The sequence below is a fragment of the Amia ocellicauda genome, chromosome 5 (genome assembly GCF_036373705.1).
Source record: "Amia ocellicauda isolate fAmiCal2 chromosome 5, fAmiCal2.hap1, whole genome shotgun sequence".
NCBI lineage: Eukaryota > Metazoa > Chordata > Actinopteri > Amiiformes > Amiidae > Amia > Amia ocellicauda.
The window spans coordinates 6,802,849-6,826,298 of NC_089854.1; the positions used below are offsets into that span (position 1 = coordinate 6,802,849).

General features: G+C 39.2%; 1 protein-coding gene across 4 annotated transcripts in view; it reads left to right on the forward strand.

Annotated features, from left to right (window-relative positions):
- Positions 1–9,870: 9,870 nt before the first annotated feature.
- trim33 (tripartite motif containing 33) overlaps positions 9,871–23,450 on the forward strand; it is a 38,431-nt gene continuing 24,851 nt past the window's right edge. For all 4 annotated transcript variants that reach the window (XM_066703472.1, XM_066703474.1, XM_066703473.1 and 1 more), the window contains exon 1: positions 9,871–10,405. In XM_066703472.1, coding sequence (XP_066559569.1) covers positions 9,892–10,405 — 514 coding nt within the window. In that variant the 5' untranslated portion in view covers positions 9,871–9,891. The remainder of the gene's footprint in view (positions 10,406–23,450) is intronic.

A 23,450-nucleotide genomic window follows, 5' to 3' on the forward strand; every position in this document is an offset into this window, starting at 1 on the left:
TCATTATATATATATGTCTTCAATATATTGGCCATTTATTTACACAGCTAATGACAACATGATCTAATATAATGACATGTTTACTGGATTTCCCTTTTATTGATGGCAGGTTAAGGTTTCAGAATGAAAAATAATTGAATTGTTGAGTGTTTAACCAAGTTCTGTTATCACATCTCTATTAAACTGACGTGTTTCAGGCTTCGCCCTTGGTCCCATTTGATTGGCTCAACTTGGTTCCTAACTGATGCCTAAAAGATGCTTACATATGAAATACCTGAAGTTATTAAACTGCTGCGTATAACAAAAGACCAAATATCAACTCGGACTCTAGCTTTGTGAGTAGGAGGTTGGGAGACTGAGGGGTTCATTTCACCCCTGATGTATCCTTGCGTGAAGTATGTGGAGGTGCTCAGTTCACATCCTCACTAACCCAAGACCAAACTGTGAATAACACTGAGTCTATGACAAGCTGGTTCTGAGTTTGAATGTTCTTCCGTAGACGTGCTTAGTCAATGGCCTTTGATATGGTCACATCATGTATTTGATCATAGAACTCGCTGTGTTCACGGCACTCTTATCTTGGGATGTATCATTGATGGGTTGCTGCTCACACGAATGGGTTTGAGCAATTTACATTTTCGACTGTTTTTCAAAGCCTTTATTTGGAGGTGCCAATGTAATGGTGAGAATCTCTAAAGGACTAGCTGCTGTTGAGGCAGTATGTTTCAAAGGACTGCGTTTTTTAACACTCAGCAAAAGTTGTGAAAGGGGGGAGGGGATTGTTTCAGTATTCACAGCAGAGTCTTTCATGAAATAATTAAACTTGTATTGGGCAAAATATCTCATGCCATATGGTATGAGGCATCACTACGGTGGTCAAATTTAACAAGCTTTTACATCAAACACCAGATCTCTTTTACAAATATATATTTCTATTTAAATACTGGCTGCCAAAAATCACTAATGAGGTGTTAAATATGAAATCTATAACTTAAGTCTTACATTTACTCCCACAAAAAGTATATTATGGGGATTATGGTTGGTATATAATTTAATCACTATTGAAATTCACACAAAGTCTTACAACACTTTTATTTATGCATTTAATTATTTGCTTGGTCCCTTCATGATTTGTCTGATTCCTTAATCTCAAGTGACTTCAAGTTAATCCACTTTCACTACAGTGAAACAGAACGTTAAGCATGTCACAAGACAAACATTACACTGTGTCAAAAGAATTACACAAGAATCTAAACCTTTTAACAAATAAAAACTTCAAAACTTAGGAACTATTTGCAATCACAGCAAACGCTACCGAATTGTAACACGATAAGTGTTGACAGGTAAACTTTGCATTATCCTCCTTACCTTAGCTGCATGTGACACAAACTGGTCATGTTTTTGTCTGACCTTTGACCCTCGTACCTGCTCCAGAGGTGGGTGCAGCTGTGGGTTTTGGTCATGGCGTGCTGTTGTTTTTTAGCTGAACAGTGTTGTTCATGCTCTATGATAGCTTGAAACAGCTGACATGCATGGGTTTATAGAGGCTGAACAGGTGTACGCCCACTGCAACACAACGAAGTTGAGGCTTGTATAATGCCAGCTTTTGATTGGCTGAGATCCCAGTTTTCTCCACATCTCCTTTTCTCTGTACTTTAAATGGGAAGGGCACAAGCATGACTTCTGCAGGCCGTATTTTTAGTGGACTTTCTCGGTTTTCTGTAGCGTCTTTATCTCCTTTTGCTGAGGTCTTAATTAGCGACTTTCATAAAAGCCGGGCTCACAGCTGTGCACTTTAGGTCGTCCTTGTATCTGTTGGTGGCCTTCAGCTTCTACTCTATAACCCCAGAAAGAAAATATTCAGTGTCAGGCACAGTATTCCTCACCATATGGCATCATTTTCTGGTTCAATATTTCTTGATCCTCTCATTAATCCTTTGTGGCATCTATCGCCCAGGACCTATTGTAGATATATCTCTCTCCGCTGTGGGTTGAATAACAGTTGGCAATTCTAACCGTCTATTCCACACTGATAGATATACTTATATAGGCTTAGTTTTCCACTGAGACGCAGTGGATAAAGTCGGTGTCACTGAAGACATGGTATATGATAAAAGTATTGATTTATGATCCATTGTAGTTAAATGTAATATGACACCTCATTTCCCAAGAAAGCTAGGAATATATTTCTTAGGAATCTAACTGCATTTTCCTGTTTGTGTGTTTTTTACCCGGTTTAGTGGAAACTGGCACATTGCACAATGTCACTGGCAAAGCTTTGAAAGACAATATTAGTAACATGACAGTGCCACACAAACATGGTGCTTTTTAATCCACTTACTACGAGACACCATCTAATTCCAAATTCCTCAGTGTCAAATAGGATGAAGGGGATTTTTGTACATATATGAAGTGGGTGACAATATGGCTTATGGTTAAACAGTGCATGTGTCTTTACCTACAGTCTGTAACAAAGGAGTCTGTATGCCAGTCTGTGTCTTTGTTTTAAGATTGTGTGTATGTGTGTGTTAATTTATTTGTTATCATGAAATAATATGTTTTATTACATGGCCTTGTAAGATAACAAATCATGGGATACCAAAGAAGAGTCTTAACACTGAGGGTTAACACATATTCATAAAACTTGTGTTAATTTCACACACCCCTTTTTAAAAGATGCAAAATAAACACCCAAGCATTAAAAAAAAAGTGTAACTTGCTTCTTGTTATCTTAAATGTGTGCTCTGACAGATTTATGTGTCACTTCCCCATTTCTGTGCTTTTTCCTCTTTAGAAAAAACAAGTGTTAACTTCATGCAATGATTCAAGTGTTGTGCATGTCTTAGTATCCCTTGCCATTGCTATGCAGAAGCACAAATAGGCCAAGAAACATAAGCCTTTCAGTTCAACACAAAGCATGATGGAATTCAGGCCGAACAAGATAAATGTTTATGAAATGAAGGGGAAAATAGAGATTTATTGGTACAGATGTGCACTAATGCTTGGTGCTAATGGTGAAATAAGCGAATGGCACTCTCCCTTTTTGATTACATATTTCAAGCCTACCTCTCTCTGCCTTATAGACTCGGCAGTAAAAAACTAAAAGCAATACTAAAGCAAAAGCAGATAGCAGAGATGTGTAGATCAATGATGTTCTTCCTTTGTTTAAACTACAACAATAAAAGTCTAATGCTCCAGTGAATAGCAGATTGGGAAAGGATACCTGAATACAAAACACATTTGCACTACAGACACATTCAAATCAATGTACCGGCCTATTCCATCCCCAAATGAAGTCTGGGAGGGGGGGACTGTTCTTTGGCTTTTGCATCAGCTGACTTCTTAATTAAAACCTTCCCATAACTAATACTGAGTGTATGGTAATGCAACTCTTTAAGTGGTTGTCTCCTAAAAATGATTAAATTATCTTTAAAACATTTACAGCTAGCTTGAAATCTATAGGTTGTTCAAGCATTAAAATGAATCTACTTACGATCATGACTTGAATTCAGTCAATGGAGAGTAAGAGCTCAGCTGGCACACAGACCAGGAAAGACAGTGGACCCCGAGGGATTGGTTATTAAAACTGTTCACCTGATATATAGACTTTATTTGTGGCAATACCAATATTAGAAAAATACATACATTTCAGTTCTATTTCATTTAATTCTATTCATCTCTTTGTTTATGTTTGGTGAAGCTCACATTATGGATTTAGCCAGAATTGTGATTTCCAAAACAAATATTTCTCAGTGCCTGTATCACTCTGCCTAACCATCTGTCTGATACTTGAGCACATGCTAACTTGGTCCAGTTAAACATCTGATTATTAAAAGCTGCTGAGGACACAAAGACAGGAGATTCAAATGCTTTATTGCCTTCCCTTGTCTTCACAGAGTTGTAGTGCACTCCCTAACCGCCTGGGTCCTTCCCTGACTGGCAGGGAAATAGCTTACAAGCACCCTGTACTGTGTTGCAGTGTGTAACTCTCTGTCTGTGTATAAAATGGCTCCTTTCTGAGCTGCAAGGAGCTGTTGGATGTGTCTGCTATAGCTCTGTGCAGCCTATGATATTAAAACAGTGTGATTACATAATTCAATTAGAAGAAACGTAAAACATGTTTTAAAAGTATATTTCACCCATTGGCACAGCCGAGAGCTCTTCTGATATGCATACTAAATATTTCCCATCCAACTGAGTATGAATTTGTTGTACTATAGCTTAATGCCCAATTTCGCCTGAACCACTGAGGTCTCAAACACTGGTCTTACAGCTGAACTACACAAAGGACAGTAGGTTGATTCTGATTTCATATTGCAGCTAAACTGAACTCTCACTGTAAAGACTTCTTGCATATTCCCAATAGTAATCAGAGGGTTTCCACAGGGGATTTCACCACAGTGGGCCAACTGTGGGATTTCCAAAATTAGGTCAGATGCAATTCCATATGCCTTGAATTATATAGTACTGAATACTCTGGACATTTCTAATACTTGACCCAGATGCAAAGGTTTACATAAGGCTATTATATAATAAGTATGAAAATCTATCACTGGTATATGTAAACAGGTAAAACACACAGGCCCATATTCACACAAACCTTAACCTCGTGCTACATTTATCACCCCCTTTTTATGAAGCATTTCATTTACATTTGTGAACTTAAATTAGCATCTCACTTCTTCAGGTGTTGAATTAGCACGACTAAAACATTGGTCAACAATGTCTACGTATTGAAAAACTATGTAGCTCCCTACAATCTTACCCGTTTTCTGTATAATGTTCCATCTGATTAATCCGTTAATCGGTTAAAGATTCACTGACGTAACTGATAGCACAATCTGGAAGACAGACAGACACTAAGTTGTAGTTTTCACAGATAATACCTGGGCTGTGCTAATAGAAACTTCAGATTTGATTGCCTTTTACTGGTTATTATTATGTATTATCCTCTATCCTCTTTTTATTATACTAAATTAAGTCTGACAATACCAGCTTTGCACTGCTTCTGCAGTCAACATGTGAGTAAAACAGATGGTGTGTAATAATGAGACATCCTCTGACCTCAGTTGCCAACTGGGCAATGTTTTGACCTGGCAAGCATACTGTACAGTTTAAGCCAAGCTTGTTTAAAACCTATAAGGATTTGCTTCATCTTGAATAATCTCCACCTGGGTTTGGTATACCCCTTTTCAAGTGGGTTTATCTCAGTGTGAAATGGTTGCATCCAGGTCACTTATACTCATCGCTTTTTTCATCTATAAAAGTATACTACCATGTATTTTTAAACAAAAGATACAAAAATACTTGCACTAAACCTTTCTGACCTTCCTTGACACATTGCTAGTACAAAGAAGAGTTAAATAAACCTGGCACATCAAAGATTATAAATTGTGCAAATTTGAATATCCGTTCAGAATTTGGATATCCTTTTAAGATATTCTGTAATTTACAAAAGGTAATAATAGCCTTTATATGTAACATTATTTAAAGTAGATATCCTGGGGCCTAGAACACCCCTTCACCTTCATGCTCTGTATATACCTCTGGGTGGTGGTTACTTCAATATCTGACTGAATTACCTGATGTAGTTGTATCTGACTCATGTTTGCAAAGCTTTGAAATATTATAGTAATGATGTGACATTGCCACTCAAACATGACACATTGTAAAGAAATCACTGTGGTTTAAATGGGAAATGAAGGGGACTTTTGTATACAAAGACAGTATGACAATGCATGTGTGTTTAATTGTATGTACCAGTGGCTTTGAAGGATCAGTATTAATTGAATAATCCTACAATTGTGGGGGCCAATCCTGACCTGAATTGTATTTTTTGTATATGAAATTGAACATCATTCATAATAATAATAAAATCATTAAATTGCCACGTTTCCCTTTTTGTGTCCTCTTTCTTTCTGCTTCATATTCATAAATGATTCTTATTTTAATTTGTACACACAGAATTTCAGCCTAGGGGTAGACAGGAATGGTGCCAAGTCTTTCTGCTTTGGGACCAGGCTGGATCAACCCTGTGGCCATTTTCCTATTCTCTCCATTCCAGCTCAGCTCATCCACTGATCTTGGAGACGTGGCGAGAGGTGTTTTCGTTATGGGGGAACTCTTGTTTTTCCCCTGGTTCCCAGAAGCAGACAAAACTGGGGCTAGGGCTCAGTAGCCAGTTTTAATTTACTTCTTGATTGAATTTTGGATGCTATTAACATTCTGCTCTTATTCTTTTACCAAAATAAAGAAAGATTACCCCCAGTCAGTTGCTGCATGGCTATTATTCTTTCAATTATTGGGAACAGTCAGTCACACTGTCAGACACATGAGAAACAGAGAGACAACCTAGATTGCAAAGGCTGGCAAGATTGTAATCTGACCAGTCAAAATGAAGCCTTGAGATTATGAGTATTTAATCTAATCAATTAATAAACTTCTAACTCTGAGGTTTTTAACAGTTGAGTTATTGGAAACAATGGGGAATTCAAGGGAACTCCATTTTCAGTGACAGTCAAAAATCCAATCACTCAGAAGTGAAAGTGTCCAAAATGTTTTGATACAAAGTCTTCTGTGTACTGGTAACTAATTTCAATTAGCATTTATAACCCACATATGTTTCTCACCTGGATTTAATTATAGTCTTACAAAAACTAACTATAGTTTCTGTATCAAAATATGGGAATAATACCTATACATTCTAGTAATCTTACTTACTTATTAATCTTACTTCCAATCACTCTTTGAATCCACTGTCAATAACCCCCACAAACTCTACTTCACCTTCTCCTCCCTCTTTTGTCTCCTTCTTCTCCTCCAAGGTTGCAGACATCCACAAGCTCTTCAACAGTCCCCCCTCCCCTCCCATCACACCCAAACCTCCCACTGACCAAGCTTCCTTTTCTTCATTCTCACCTCTCTTGGACTCTGAAGTTTCCTCTCTCCTTCTATGTCACAAACCTACAATGTGTGCCCTGGACCCTCTCCCTTCTCGACTCTTCCAAGTGACTGCTCCTGATCTTCTCCCCTTCATCTCCTCCCTCCTCAACTCCTCACTCCTCTCTGGCTGTTTCCCCTCTGCATTTAAACAAGCTGCTGTCATCCCACTCCTCAAGAAACCTACCCTTGACCCCACCTCTCCTCAGAACTACCGCCCTGTCTCCCTACTCTCCTTCCTCTCAAAGACCCTCGAGTGTGCTGTCCACCGTCAGCTCTCTGACTTTCTGTCCCAACACTCACTCCTTGATCCTCTGCAATCCGGCTTCCGCACAGCTCACTCCACTGAGACGGCTCTCCTGGCAGTCACCGACTCCCTCAGCTGTGCTCAGGCGGCCTCCCTCTCCTCAGTCCTCATCCTCCTTGATCTCTCCACAGCATTTGACACTGTCGATCACTCCATCCTCCTCTCCTGCCTCACTGACCTTGGAATCTCTGGGACTGCTCTCACCTGGTTCTTCACCTACCTCAACAACTGGACCTACCAAGTGACATGGTGAGGTTCCTCATCCACCCCCCAACCTCTCCTCACAGGCGTACCCCAAGGCTCTGTCCTGGGGCCCCTCCTGTTCTCTCTCTACACTCGCTCCCTGGGCCCCTTCATCGCATCCCATGGTTTCTCCTAACACTTCTATGCTGATGTTGCCCAGATCTTCCCGTCTTTTCCCTCCTCTGACCCTCTCATCCCCTCTCGAATCTCTTCCTGATTGTCTGCTATCTCCGCCTGGATGCACTCACACCACATTAGCTCAACCTCTCCAAAACTGATCTCCTGTTTTTCCTCCATTCTTCCTCACCTTCTGCTGATCTCTCCATCTCGATGCCTTTGGAATTCATCACATTCTCTCCTTCTTCTTCCGCTAAAAATCTAGGAGGCACCCTCGATCCTGTGCTCTCCTACACCCAGCACATCACCACGCTGACACACACCTGCGGATTTTTCCTGAACAACATACACCGAATCTGTCCCTTCCTCACCGACTACTCGACTCAGCTGCTCGTCCAGTCCCTGGTCCTCTCCCGCCTGGACTACTGCAACTCCCTCCTGGCCGGCCTGCCTTCAACTACTACCCGCCCGGTCCAGCTCATCCAGAACTCTGCGGCTCGTCTGGTGTTTCTCTGCCCCGATTCACACACGCTACTCCACTGCTCCGCTCCCTCCACTGGCTCCTGCTACCGGCATGCATTCAGTTCAAGACATTGACCCTCACCTACCGCTGTCTCAACCACACTGCACCAAACTACCTTCAGTCCCTCATCTCTCCATACATCCCCTACAGACCACTGTGGTCTTCCATTGCCAGAAGACTATCTCTGCCTCCTCTCCACTCCCCTTTCTCCAGAGCCACTCCTTCTCATCCCTGGCCCCTAAATGGTGGAAAGACCTGGCCACTGAAGTCAAAACAGCAGAGTCCCTGACCTCCTTCCGGCACTTACTCAAGACACATCTTTTCAGACAGTACATGTAATATTAGTCCTTTTAACCCCGTTAGATAGCACTTCACAGAGTTTTATCATGCTTCTTGCCTTATTGATTGATTTCCTCCTTGCTCCCTTTCCCGTAGCCCTTGACTGTGACCCTACATCTTGACAGCACTTAGCTTTTACTTTCCAGGATGTATGACCTCACTTACTGTACTTGCCTGTGTAAATTGGAAGTTGTAAAACGTATTATACTTTGAATTGCTTTGTATAATGTAAATTTGAATTTGTAATGTTTGATGCCTTGTACTTAAACTGTACAACTTATGTTGTAAGTCGCCCTGGATAAGGGTGTCTGCCAAGAAATAATAATAATAATAATAATAATAATAATAATAATAATAATAATAATAATAGCCTATAAACACTACGATTACTAAACTACATACAGTAATGTCGCCTCTTCCGAGGTACACATAACTTACATAGTAGCACAGACACTAACCTCTGTTCCTCCCTGGCTTTGTTCTTGGTTAGCAAGTAGTATGCATTAATACAAATATATAAAAGTAAGTACCTATATAGCTTTGTATGTATTATTATTATTATGATTACTTTATTTACTGCTTACACTACACTTTATTGTCGTGGTGGACTGAAGTGTCGCAGCCGCATCTTTGGTACTTAATAGTATATGCTTACATTATCATACACATTTGACTGTACATTTAACATTCTGCATAAATCTGAGTAATAACAGGGGGATATGAATAATCTGTTAGTGATATTATAAAGAATGATGGATGTAAGTCATTGATTTGTCATGTTTCCCAAATGATTAATGGCGTGCATGACTGATTCAATTACTCAGAGCTTGCTCGAAAATACTACCCCAGACAGACTGAGTAACGTGCGAGTAATACAACATACACGTATTAATGAATGAACTATTAAATTAAATAATGAACGTTGGCGTCTTTATGAAACGACCGATTTAAACTTTGTTGTTTAAAACGTATTTGCGGTTTTCTAAGAATGCATTTATTTACCAAATAACCAGTATAAACCTTGCAAAATGCACAAAACACCATCGTGACAGTATATGCAATCATGTTTCACGAATAGTATTAAAACGCTTTTCAGTATCAATGAAGTTTACAAGACTCGTATGTAACTCTTACAGTAATTGTTCTCTTTAAAAAAATGAGTAATTTCAATGTAGAAAATGCGTATTCATATAACATATCGATGTTGTGTGATGAATGGCTGTTTCAAACCCGCGTCTTAATAACCTGTGCTTAACGGATAATGAAAGTACACGAAACCCTGCTGGCGCTTGACAGACACTTGAGCTGCTCTTTCAAAAGAGGGACCTGCGAGGACCTCGGCAGAGCGCCGTGACGTCACGACGTCGATCTTGCGGGGTTTTGTTGGTGCGTGAAGCGTCAAACGGTTCAAAGAGGAAGGAAGATGGCGGAAAACAAAGGCGGAGGGGAGAGCGAGAGCCCCGCAAATAACACCCCAGCAGCCTCCGGGGAGGACAGCGACAGCCCGGTGGTCAAAGAGAGCGAGGGCCTTGTGATCATCGACCCGGTTCCGAGTGGGGATGAGGAGGGTCAACCTGCCAACCGGGTCTCGACGCCGAGCCGAGACGGAGGAGGGGAGAGCAGCAGCAGTCCAGGGAATAGCAATACGGAGACCAGCGAGCCGCCTGGCACAGGGGACACTGAGGTTCCCACGCCGGGCCCCAGCTCGGAGGTGTCTTCCCCTTCCCCGGCAGCGGCGGCGGCGGCCCCAGCTCCCCCGGCTCCCCCCATCAACCTGCTGGATACGTGCGCAGTGTGCAAGCAGAGCCTCCAGAGCCGCGACTGCGAGCCCAAGCTGCTGCCCTGCCTGCACTCCTTCTGCCTGCGCTGTATCCCGCAGCCGGAGCGGCAGATCAGCCTGCAGGTCCCCAGCGTCCACGGCCAGGACACGCAGATCGGTACGTGCGGAGTGCGGGGGGTTTGCGGAAGTGGTGGGGAAGCTGTGAAGCAGTCACAGGAGCGTCCCGTAGCCGGGGATGGGGACTAGGGTCGGACGCATCGCTGTGCGGTAGCTAGTTGTGTACGCCGTGCAGCGCTGGGCTGGTGTCGTCGTTTCGCAGCCACAGGGAGATGCATTGGCTGCGGTTAAACGCACACCGGCGGCCGCGAAAGTCGAGGAGGCGAGACCGCTTGAGTTTCGTGATTAAAACGCGTCTGTCCGCCGCTGTCTTCATGCGTGACTCTCGCTGAAGCGCTGCCACGATACGAGTCGACATGCCTGCTTTAATATATACTTCGTGTTCATGTGTCTTGACAGTTATTTATTCAAGCTGCTGAATCCTGAACTACTAGGGCTGCATTCACGAAGAAAACACGCCTAACCGTGTCCCCATATTTGTGGGGTATCGAATTCAGAACCCCGTGGAAATGTTTCCCCTAAATGCCTTGCGCATGCGCACGTTTTCTCTCCGGTCTCTAGCCCACTTCACACACGTACACTCCATATTTTACCTTCATGTTTACACCCCAGCCCTTAATTAATAACTGCATATACCATTCCCAGACCACATTCTCCACCCCCCTGGCTCATTTAAACCCACGGGGCTGTAGCTGGCACACAGTGTACGTGGGTATAGAGTATACTTCAGATTACAGCTGTGGCCCCAAATCCTAATTGGCTGTAATTTACACGTATTTTTTTTGTTCCATATCTATAATTACGTTTTTGTCCCCCTATACGTTTCGTAAATATTGTAACAGTAATATTTATTTAAACTGCTTCCTATAATAATAATAATAATTAAACTCTCTAGAGCGCCTGGTCGATGACATGTTATGTTAAATATGACCCTATAATTTTGGGGGTAAAATTAGATCTTTACACAGCCTTTTAATAAACCGAAAAGGGGGTCTACCGTTAGTGTAGCAGCCAGTGTTAGAAAGAGCAGAATTAAATATTCACATGGTGGGTGTGTTGAATATTTTCTTAGGTTCATGCAGGGATTTGACAAATGTAGGGTATCATTTTAATTATGGGATACTAAAACTATATTTTTATTAAAAAGTAACCAGTTTCCACAAATGCATGGATAGATTTTACTTGAAAAGTACCGTAGAGGCTTTTTGTTCTGTTTTTGAGTCAATACAATGAAGATTGACATTCTTTATATATTTGTCAAGGTAATAGTTTTCTTGAGGGAACTAGTCTTAAAATGCACATTATAAGGTCCTTGCCGAATTGCAACAATCAGTTCAGTGTAGAATGGAATTAATGATGGATTTCATTGCTCTGATTTGCTTAAAGATCGAGACTTGTAGGCACTGTGGCTGTGTCTAGGTTTTTGCATGTTTGGTGCAATATGGTTTTCCTTAATTACAGAACCAAACATTTCCATTGTGGACAATGCTCTCGATTATGGGTTCTCCTGTTACTCTTAATTGTATTTATTATATTTGCTTGTGCTAGTTGCTTTTCTACACCTACCACATTGTGTCAAGCAATCAAGGACAGAAACAGATTCACCTGTTGAGACAGCCAAATAAACCACAAAATGTGTCCTATCCTCTCTCATGAGGTGAATCAGTTCCTTTCATAAAAAGAATGCTTGCCAATTTATTTATTTTTACAGTTAGTTGTATAGCTTAAAAGAAAATGAAAGCAGGACCCTGCTGTAGGACTTGGAAACAGATCAGTCACCCACAACTTACCACTCCCCAATAGAAGGAGATATTCTGTTAAAAATCTTAATGTTATTAAAGGGTTTGATATTTGGTTATGATGTTAAGATATTCACCTAACTGGAAAGGAAGCCAAGCTAAGTCAAGTGTTTGCGTTGTTTGTTTCTTCAGCCTCGACATCGTAGCATGTGCAGCCTTGACAATGAGATCACACCACTCTGTGGCGAAACAAGCATGAGGCACCAACACATGCTTGTAAGGGGCCTTGATATTGTGCCGTAAGCAGATCATTGTACACACTGTTATGCCAAAGGTTGTATGTTATGGATGCAGAAGCACTGTGTTCAGATCAGACAGTCACTTTTAGAGTACTCCTTTTAATATGAGCAGTGTAGATGAAAGGGCTCTGACAGCTTTTATCAAGTTTTTGCGAGTTGTTTGCTTATAATGTCAAGCTTTCTAAACCTATAAATATAGACAACATAATTTGGCAATTTGGCCCTATTTTCCTTGATGTATAATCTAACGTACCTATTCATATACGAGATGCATTACCTAATTAATGGCCACGAGGTTAACAAGGCATGTGTTTTGTATGGTATGTAATCATATACCATGGTGCAGTGCAGTCAGTGAGATGTTGTCCAGCCAATAGTACTTCACTATCCTCTCAAACATCACAATAACGTTGCTTGTAGGTTTTACTGTCTTTTATGAAGTGTATTACAATTATTTTTCAGTTAAAGCCGTAGCACTCAATAGTAGATTTTATTTAAAGTAACACAAATATAATGTCCTTATTAACAGCTTCCCCAGTCCTTCAGCAGTTCTTGTCACTATTTATGAATGTGAGATTACAAATAATTGTCATGCTTGCGAGTCCCCTACTAGGAAGTGATTCGCCCTGGTCCGGGAGAGCCACGGTGCCTTCTGCTTTCTGTTTTATCCAAATTAACTGCTCAATTGAGCTGATGATTGGGCTTAATTAGTCAAAATTGTAATGTGTTCAAGGTATCCAGTGATTTAATTGAGATTGTAAAACCTGTGGGATTGTGGCTCTTCAGGAACAGGGTTGGCCTACTTTGATAGACATTATAAGGGTCACTGCTGACAGATCAGAGAGAGGTTGAATATTTCAAGTGAAATACTAAATCATCAAATGCAAGTGGTTTTATGGGTGTTAGACCTGCAACTTAAAACTTTACCTGCTTTATTGTAGGGCTTTAGTCCTTTGCATCTGAGGTATAAAAATATCTGAGGTATGGAAAGTAAAATAAATCTGACAGTCTCACAGAATATTAGTAGTTTCACAGAATGATTTGTTTTGAAGTTGGCAGTATCCTTTTCACACCTAAAATGGACAATGTTTTGGTCTGTGCATCATCATTGTGGTTATTAAAACAGATAATGAAAGTGTTTGGACTCGACCACAATTCCCAGCTTTCTTTTATGTTAAATGAGTTGACCACATTGTGTTCCAGTCTCTTTAATTGTGTATGGATAAACAAGAAAAACTGCATTGCATTTACACCATATCTTCAGAGATGTTTTTTTTTCTAATTTCCTCCTCACACTGCTTTGTGCTTTTATTTCAATTTGCAGGTTATATTCAGGCCAAATATTGATATAATCCTGAATGAGACTTTGTAAATAAATGCATTAGACTCTCAAGCTCCCTAAATACTCCATAAATATTTTAATTTGCTAACTCAAATCATTTTAAGTCTGTGGTAGATCAGTGGAAATCATTGAATAGAGCAAATTAATCGAATATAAAATCTCCTAATGTAGAATTTCTCCATTATTCTTTGTCTTCTACAATAACGATAAACTGAATATCTTCATAATTTGAGCATATTTAGTGCTTAATTATTCTTCAGTTAATTTCTACCTGCTCTACTATCCCAGTGAAAGTGTACCAGATTAAACAAGCCTTTTCTATAGGCTGTGTTTTAAAGCCAATGGTAGGCAGGGACTTATTTGTTGTGATGATTTTCTAAAGCAGTGTTTTCTGTTAACAACCCAGTGAATGGAAAGTATTAAAGTAATTGCCTTTAAAAAAAATACATCTCATGTTGCTTTCATGTATTTATTTACAGCTTTTTTGCGCTACTTAATTCATAGTCAATTAAAAACTACACTACTCTGGAAAATATTTTTCACATTTAAGATGTGTATTTAAGAGCAAATGGTACAGATCAGTTGACATATTTTGTGACACTCACTGAAGCTCTGTACATTTAATTATTTAGTAATGGACTTACAGTGCCATGGCAGTCATCTCACATTCTAAGTTTTTATTTTGGGCATTATGCTGTGATCTAACATGGATCTGGTTAGTTGATTTTAATAAGGGATGTTAAATTGTATCCCTGCTCTTACCTGTAGCCGTTAGTATTTGCTATTGCATTAAATGGTAAATAGAAAGTTTAGATTTGTCATCATAACACAGGTTCCATTTGTGAATCGTGTTCTGACCTATATTTACATAGTTTTTCATAAACGAGTGCAATAGTTGGAAAGTCCATTTGTGAGTTTTCACACTTGCACACAGTATCCGAAACAAAGATAAAAATGTAAAAACATCGGCATATCCTATAAGGCATTTGGATAAATGTGCACTGCTGCCATCAGAAAAGCTTTTTCTCTTTCTTTAAGGGCAAATTACAACTTTATTTGGATTTCTCGTCACAGTGATTGACATTGTGCACAAATTGCTTTAAAACATGGATTTAAAGCTCTGATTTTCCCTGTCTATTAAACCACAGTAGATCTGCAAGGAAAATCAGGGTTTTACCTGAACGATTGATCTTTTACACAGAACGTTTCTCAAGAATGGCAATTATGATTGAAATCTTAATGAATCTCACAAACTCCCAGCTTAACCTCTGAGGTGATCATTAGTTTATATCATGGAATTGTGTGACATCCTTGCCTATTAGTAACACCACAGTCTTTATATTTTCAGACTGATTGAATAGCACTCAGAAGCATTATCATGTAATAACTGAAGGATCTGTTTTTCTGCTGTGCTGAATTGCTGTTTTTTATACAGCTCTGACATGAGGAACACAATGTGTCTGCATGAAAATATCATCCTGGGTGAAGAATTTACTTCAGTACGACAGTGGATACAAGTATATTTGTTTTTCCCGCTTTACTTGTCCCTGCGGATAATTTGATTAATCCATTGATTTACAAAGTAGGCTACCTTAAGTGGTTAGACAGTGCATGTGTTCCCTCTACTGAAAAACAAGTATGTGATTACCTATTCTGCAAACATTAGCATACCATTCGGAAATAGATGACAAAGTAGTAGTAGTTGATCTCCATGTGAATGATCAGATCTTACACTTATAATCTTTCTGGCCCCTCTCCTCTAACACGCACTTTACATAGTCCTAAGTTTCTTCATTTGTAATAATACTGAATTATGCTTGTACAGTGAGGGGAAAAAAGTATTTGATCCACTGATCATTTCTTTGTCAGTGGGCAAACATACAAAATCAGCAGGGGATCAAATACTTTTTTCCCCCACTGTATGTTTGTCCATGATGTAATGAATCATTTATGAATATGTAGATCTCTGTCCCAGTGTTTCAGGAACTGTTTTGTGTTGCAAAATGATATCTGGTTTATGAGGGTTCACTTCATATTTGTCCTATTGTCTAACACCTCTACTGGTCAAATATAGGGTGGCTGTGACTTGCAGTTGCCCTATTAGCTATGCAATACTCAGGTGGAGACTGTACATTAGGATAGAGACTTATGATGCTTCTAGGATACATCTGCAAAGGCCCTTTTTAAATATTGTTTTTGTTCTCAGTTTCCTTAGTAAAGGTATAAGGTGCGTTTACACATCCGTTTCTGATTCTGATCAAATGCATTGGTAGCATTTGATCTTGCTCAGAAATGGCAGTGTAAACACTCAGTGATCGAATCAAATGTACCTGTCAGGAAGATGGTACAGATCCCGATCAAATGCAACAGTAGCATTTGATCCTAGCAGTGTAAACACTCGACCGGCTCAAGTTATGGCATGCACTGCGGCAGCGTGTATTTAGAGTCGGGGGGCAAAGAAACACCCTTCGCATCAGTGAAGCTAAAACCCCATTCACACTGAAATGCCAGAAAATTGCAGGCAACGTTTGCCTGCTTTTTTCCTGTTGCATCCCATTCACACTGGTTTGGATGCCGGAAAGGATCCATTCACACAGAAAACAGAGATTGCCAGAATGAGCGCTGTAGCAGTGGGAACGAGACGCTTCAGAAGCCTGTGGATTCGGGAGGAGACGTACACACACGTCCAGAATATCGGTACACAAGTTCGATACCAAGAACTAGTGTGTTTTTGTGGTGTGGTTACTTGACCCAGCATTCACAGATCATTTGAACCAGTGAACCCAGTATGAAACTCTGCTCTCAGTTCATGGTCGCGAGACGAGAGGCATTGTGTGGGTCTTGACGCACTGCAGCAAAGTTAAATCAACTGAAATAAAGCGTGACATTACGTTACCCAAAAGTCTGGGTTTGCAGATTTGGGATTGATTGCTCAAAACAACTTATTTTATTATTATTATTTTTTTGTTTGATATTACTACATTAAAATTCAAATAAAATAATTTAAAACAAACTACCATCAGTGTCACTGTAATGGAGTCTAAAGGCTCGTTCACACTAGAGGTTTGTTTTGTGTTCGGTTCTTTTGCAGAAGAGTGTGAACAACAAATTTTAATTGGCAAACTAACTAAAATTAAACTAACTGAGACAACGAAAGAGTTGTCTCAGTCCATTTGGCAAAATAACAGTTCAGTTCGATTGTAAATTTGAATGTGACAAAGGAGGGTTTTGGTTATTTTTGAAAAAGAAAACTCCACATTTCACCCAAAAACGTGTACAGTACCAGTTAAGATAACATGTATTTGTTCATTTACTTAATCTGACAACAATTGGATATTGAGGTATATTCATCCAGGGTGTTACAAAAGGTATTTCAATTTTTTTTCTAAATGGAATATAATGCAACTTAAAGTTAATCAGAGCGTACAATTTTATCTAAAGATGCTGCATGAGAGAGAGTAATTTTTCAATAATTGTTTTGGCTTATTTGTACTTTTGTTTGTATGAGAAAATAATTGTCAGAAATAATGAATTGCTATAAAAACCCTTCATTTAATGTATTATGTAAAGTAGCACTGTATGTTTAAAGGTATGGCAGTAGCAGTAAAATACTCCTAGATGTATATTTAGGGGACATCACACTGTGTTATGGTATATTTGTATATAGGCAAAATAATCACCATTTGGCAGTGCAACACTGATTATAATATTCACAAGTATAGCAGCCTAATTAAATAACTGCATACAGTGTTTAAATATTGGATGCATTCATGATACGGACAATTACAGATTCTGAAACTGAACTGCTTTGCTGATCAGATCTGGGCACATTCACAGAATGTGCGCAACGTGAACGCACCCATGTATTATTTGGTTGTATCAGAAGTAGATTGTCAAATGTGTTAGACTACTGCATGTAGTTGCTTTATTGCCATCATATGTATTTGTTATTGTGTGTGTTATGCTGCCATTTCTTATATGCATTAATCATGTAAAATATAAATCTCGTTTTATTCATACAAAATGAACTCACTTTATTATTGCAATATCATCTGAGTCCTGAGAAAACACAAAAGTAAACCATGAAAACGAACCCGAGTTACGAATTGAGCAGTTTGTACACAAGGCAAGTGTGAACAGCGAGCACACTGATACATATTTGAAACAAACAAACCAAACCATTTTGTTTGAAACGAACCCAGTGTGAGGGGGTAACATGATTGCCTGTATAGTGTTAATATATATTGCATGATTTATAGGTATATAACATCTGACATGTGTGACAATAGTTAGCATTACATACGTCAACCTGTTGAATCATCAATAACGACCCGGTCCGTTTCTTATTACGGTTACCAGTTCTTGGTCAAAGGTGGCTTAACCTTAACCTTTGTGCGCCCCTATTCTGATTGGTTATGTCAGTTAGCTGACGCACAGCGTCGACCACGCAAGGACGTGGCCCATCATTTGCCAGCAATTAGACAAGGAACCTTGCTGGAAATTGCTGGCAATGATTTGCTGGCAATCATTTGCCGGCAAAAACCCATTCACGCAGACCTTGCCTGCAGCAAAATGCCACCAAATTACTGGCAATTGTTTCAGTGTGAATGGGGTTTAAGAGCATATTTTCCTACTTTCCTTATTATAATTAAAATTATTTTTAAAGTTAACACTAAATGGCTTGGTTTTTTAATATTAGCAAAAATAATACTAATTTAAAATGCAAGTGATTTTGATTTTACTTGTTTAATATAATTTCTAACAAGATAAGATGTCTTTGATATAGCTCTGTGTACTAAATCACGTTTTATATATCCATGTATACACTCACCTAAAGGATTATTAGGAACACCTGTTCAATTTCTCATTAATGCAATTATCTAATCAACCAATCACATGGCAGTTGCTTCAATGCATTTAGGGGTGTGGTCCTGGTCAAGACAATCTCCTGAACTCCAAACTGAATGTCTGAATGGGAAAGAAAGGTGATTTAAGCAATTTTGAGCGTGGCATGGTTGTTGGTGCCAGACGGGCCGGTCTGAGTATTTCACAATCTGCTCAGTTACTGGGATTTTCACGCACAACCATTTCTAGGGTTTACAAAGAATGGTGTGAAAAGGGAAAAACATCCAGTATGCGGCAGTCCTGTGGGCGAAAATGCCTTGTTGATGCTAGAGGTCAGAGGAGAATGGGCCGACTGATTCAAGCTGATAGAAGAGCAACTTTGACTGAAATAACCACTCGTTACAACCGAGGTATGCAGCAAAGCATTTGTGAAGCCACAACACGTACAACCTTGAGGCGCATGGGCTACAACAGCAGAAGACCCCACCGGGTACCACTCATCTCCACTACAAATAGGAAAAAGAGGCTACAATTTGCACACGCTCACCAAAATTGGACAGTTGAAGACTGGAAAAATGTTGCCTGGTCTGATGAGTCTCGATTTCTGTTGAGACATTCAGATGGTAGAGTCAGAATTTGGCGTAAACAGAATGAGAACATGGATCCATCATGCCTTGTTACCACTGTGCAGGCTGGTGGTGGTGGTGTAATGGTGTGGGGGATGTTTTCTTGGCACACTTTAGGCCCCTTAGTGCCAATTGGGCATCGTTTAAATGCCACGGCCTACCTGAGCATTGTTTCTGACCATGTCCATCCCTTTATGACCACCATGTACCCATCCTCTGATGGCGACTTCCAGCAGGATAATGCACCATGTCACAAAGGTCGAATCATTTCAAATTGGTTTCTTGAACATGACAATGAGTTCACTGTACTAAACTGGCCCCCACAGTCACCAGATCTCAACCCAATAGAGCATCTTTGGGATGTGGTGGAACGGGAGCTTCGTGCCCTGGATGTGCATCCCACAAATCTCCATCAACTGCAAGATGCTATCCTATCAATATGGGCCAACATTTCTACAGAATGCTTTCAGCACCTTGTTGAATCAATGCCACGTAGAATTAAGGCAGTTCTGAAGGCGAAAGGGGGTCAAACACAGTATTAGTATGGTGTTCCTAATAATCCTTTAGGTGAGTGTATATCCTTCCCCCTCAGCCATATACATTTTTGTATTTTTTTTTTTTTTTTTTGTATCAGTTGATTCTTTCTGTACACTCCAGTCAAGTGTCTTCTCAAACTTTGTTTTTAATCAGATTAAGAAATGTATAAACAAACAAAAAAAACATACTGCAGAGTGATCCTGCCAAGGCCCCTCTCTGCATGGGTCTCTCTGCCCATATTGGTAAAATACATTTTTAAAGATTTCACTTCTATTGGTAATGAGCCATTACATTATAAAATGCATACTAAAGATTAGATGAATAAATGTTTGTGGTCTGTTTATAATATCTCTTAAATATATTTATTCCCAGAAAGGGTTAGTTTGCAATTAATTAATGAATTAATTATGATAGTGCTAATTAATTGAAGTAGCCTATTTGCAGTCACCTTTGTTCCTCCGGCAGTTCTGTAGCTTGAACAGCTGTCAGTCTGTTTATCAGGTAGATGTCGCTACAAGAAAAACAGATGAGCTTGTGATTACAGTATCGGGACATACTGGCTGAATCCTGCCCAGCAGTGCTGTAAGCTGAGTGTTTCACATAATCACAATTGCAGTGGCGCTGCATACATACCTAAACAGTAATCAGATAAACTGTTTTCCAGCTGCAGCCGGCATTATGCAATAGCACTGCATTTGCCTGTTGCTGCAGGAACAGAACTGGCTGTGAGCAGCTCAGACCAGCCTGAACTGGTTCAAACAGGATAGAGCTGGTTTGTTTTACATAGTTAGCTCTGTGTATGGGGAATGATAAACAGAGTATTTTATAACCCCCCCCATACATCACCCACCCATACAGATGCACTCACTGAAAATTAGGGAGAATAAATCAATTCTGCACATCTAATTTCTCAATTTTAGGTACAGAAAGACATTTAAGGCTGGTTTACATGCTTTGAATGCAGAAGAAATCTTAGAATTTGAATGAGGTATTTTAAGTGGCCCTCTGTTTACTGTTGACATACCAAATATATTTTAGGATTATTGATCTTTACAAATAAAATATATGGAACATAGCAAAGCGAAGGGTTTATTTTACATCCAAACAAAGTCTAAACTGTTTGTTTTCAGGGTTGTTTGTCTCCCCGTGCTCTGCCACACATTTTCTTATCGTGATAAAAGCCTTGAATGGGCAGTATAGCTGACATGCTACTGCTTTCCAAAATTGTCCTGTTTTCAGATTGTTCAGACATGTATTAGTTTTTATAACTAATACATGTCTGAACAATTTGAAAACAGGACAATTTGTACAATTTGTGTTCTGCACTGCCTTTAAGCTTTTCTAAAGTAATTAATCTAGTTAGTGTTAAAAATAATACTGTACTAGTGCCCATTGAAGTCAACAGACATCCATTACTTTAGAGTTTTGACTGTGCTTTAATATTCTTTCAAATCTTGTCAAGTTCTACGTTTCAGTCGGGTAAAGGTCTTGTTGAAGGAAAGGTCAGTGCATCGGTTTTTAAACCTGCTCTTGCATATGTTTATATATAATTTAGGTTTAGCCTGGGCCTGTGTTTAGATTGATCTTGGAATTAATTGTTGTCATTTATCTAGGAGTTAAACTACAGAAATCCATTAGGCTGTACAGGGAAACGCATATATTCTCCATGCGGTCACACAACACAAACATTGAGTAGGAATCTTATGAAAGCAGCTTCATGAAAGATAGAGAACCTGACAGCTTTGAAAACTTGCTAATAACATTGTAGATTAATTTTCTGCATCTTATATGTTGTGACATTTCATATAATGAAACTTTGGCATAAGGTTCTACAGTATTGACAGTCAGTTATAAATTTACATTTGGCAATTTCATTTAATGCGGATACCTGTTTTTTTTTTTTTTTTTTTGTGGGGGGGTTAACGGAAATGTAACGGTCTATGTAATAAGAAGGGATAAATAAGTTAATTAAGCCCCCAGGAAAGCACCTGCATTCAGTAGACCTAGTGTTTTAACACTAAATCTAAATTACTTGGATGTATACAAGACATTTAGGGACTGTCTATCCCCGCACTCTTCATTACACTAATGTGCTGCAACTTTGTGGGAATCTATTTTCAGTCTTATCGTGCCCATCATTACTTCAAGGATTTGACCACTCAATGGCCTCTCTTTTAGAAACCTATTTGGTTTGTCCGCCAGTTCCTAATTGAGGGAGGAAACTGCAATCACCATTAAAAATGTATCAAAGCTGACAAAACTATTGCAGTCCTGCTCGGTGAGGCGTACCATTTCAGTTAAGCACGTCTTTTTTGTTTTTTTAATAACGCTTACTTAATGAAATCCATGCTTTGGTCTACAGTTGATTGTGGAGTTTATCTAACCTCTATCTGTCTTTAATAATGCTTATTTATTAATCTAATATTGAACACATCCTTGAGCAGTATTTCATAACCCTGGAGCTAATGCCATTGCCAAGTATTTCAATGTGACGTCTTCGATCTGTTGCGTTTAAGTTTGTGCTGGCAGCCACAATGGAAAACCCAATGAAGTCTCTCCCCTTTAAGTGTTGTACATTGGGAGTGAGGATATGGGTGTGTGTGTGTAATAGGGGAAGTGACCCAATTAAGCCCACATACCATATAAGCCCACTTGCTCTTTTGAAATCCCAAAAAATAAAGGAAATATTAGACGGAAGATCTGTATCACAGCAAATGCACAAAGTTGTTACTGTTGTGTTACTTTTTATTTGGAGTCAATCACATTTTGTGTTCTTGAGTTATGCATGACTTTGTGCTGCCACTGTGCAGCAGCATTTTTAGAAGTCACCCCGAAACTTTGCTTTATGAGGGGCCCTCCCAAGTAGGGTTGGGTATCGTTTGAATTGTATCGATTCTGATTCTGCTTATCGATTCTGATTTTTATCGATTCTCAGTTTAGATTCCAATATGGTAAAAAAAAATAAAAAAATGAAGTCAAACGTTTTGATATCAAACACATTTATTCTGTGTCTTATTTTACAAAACATTTAGTTGCAGCTGAATACCATGAACAAAAAATCTGCAGGCTACATAAAAACTGAGGACTGGTTTAAGAGCTGTATGTGTGCAAAACTGTTAAATTAAAGTGCTTTTAATACACAACATGGAGCAGATGATGAGGCACTTGATAAGAATTAAAAAAAAAAAAATCAATTGAAACAACCTCATTTGATGAACTTTTTGTATTTAAAAATATAGGTTTCGTGAGTTTCCGGAGCGAGCGCCACACTGTCAGAATGATGGTCACACAGATAGATCCAGTCGAACAACAAAAATTGAGAAGCTGTTGACCATAGTAAATCAAAACATTTTAGAAGCTTCTGATAAAACAATATTTAATGTTCTATCAATTATTATAATCTACATATGTAATTGTTTTTGTCATATGGGCTTAAAAGGAACAGTGCCCTTGAAAAGCCTATTAGCACATGGCTTTAAAGTAGAATAATTTAATTTGTTCTACCAACAATAATAAACATGGTCTAAGTTATAAAGACTAATGTATTTTATTTATAATAAAGATATTACATGTTTACATTAACTCTATAAATAAAAGGTTAGTTTTCCATGGACCACTGTTGTTCTTAATATGCCCACTAAGCCCAGAACCCATTGTACCTCATATTAAAAAAGCCTTACATTAATTCATATTACTC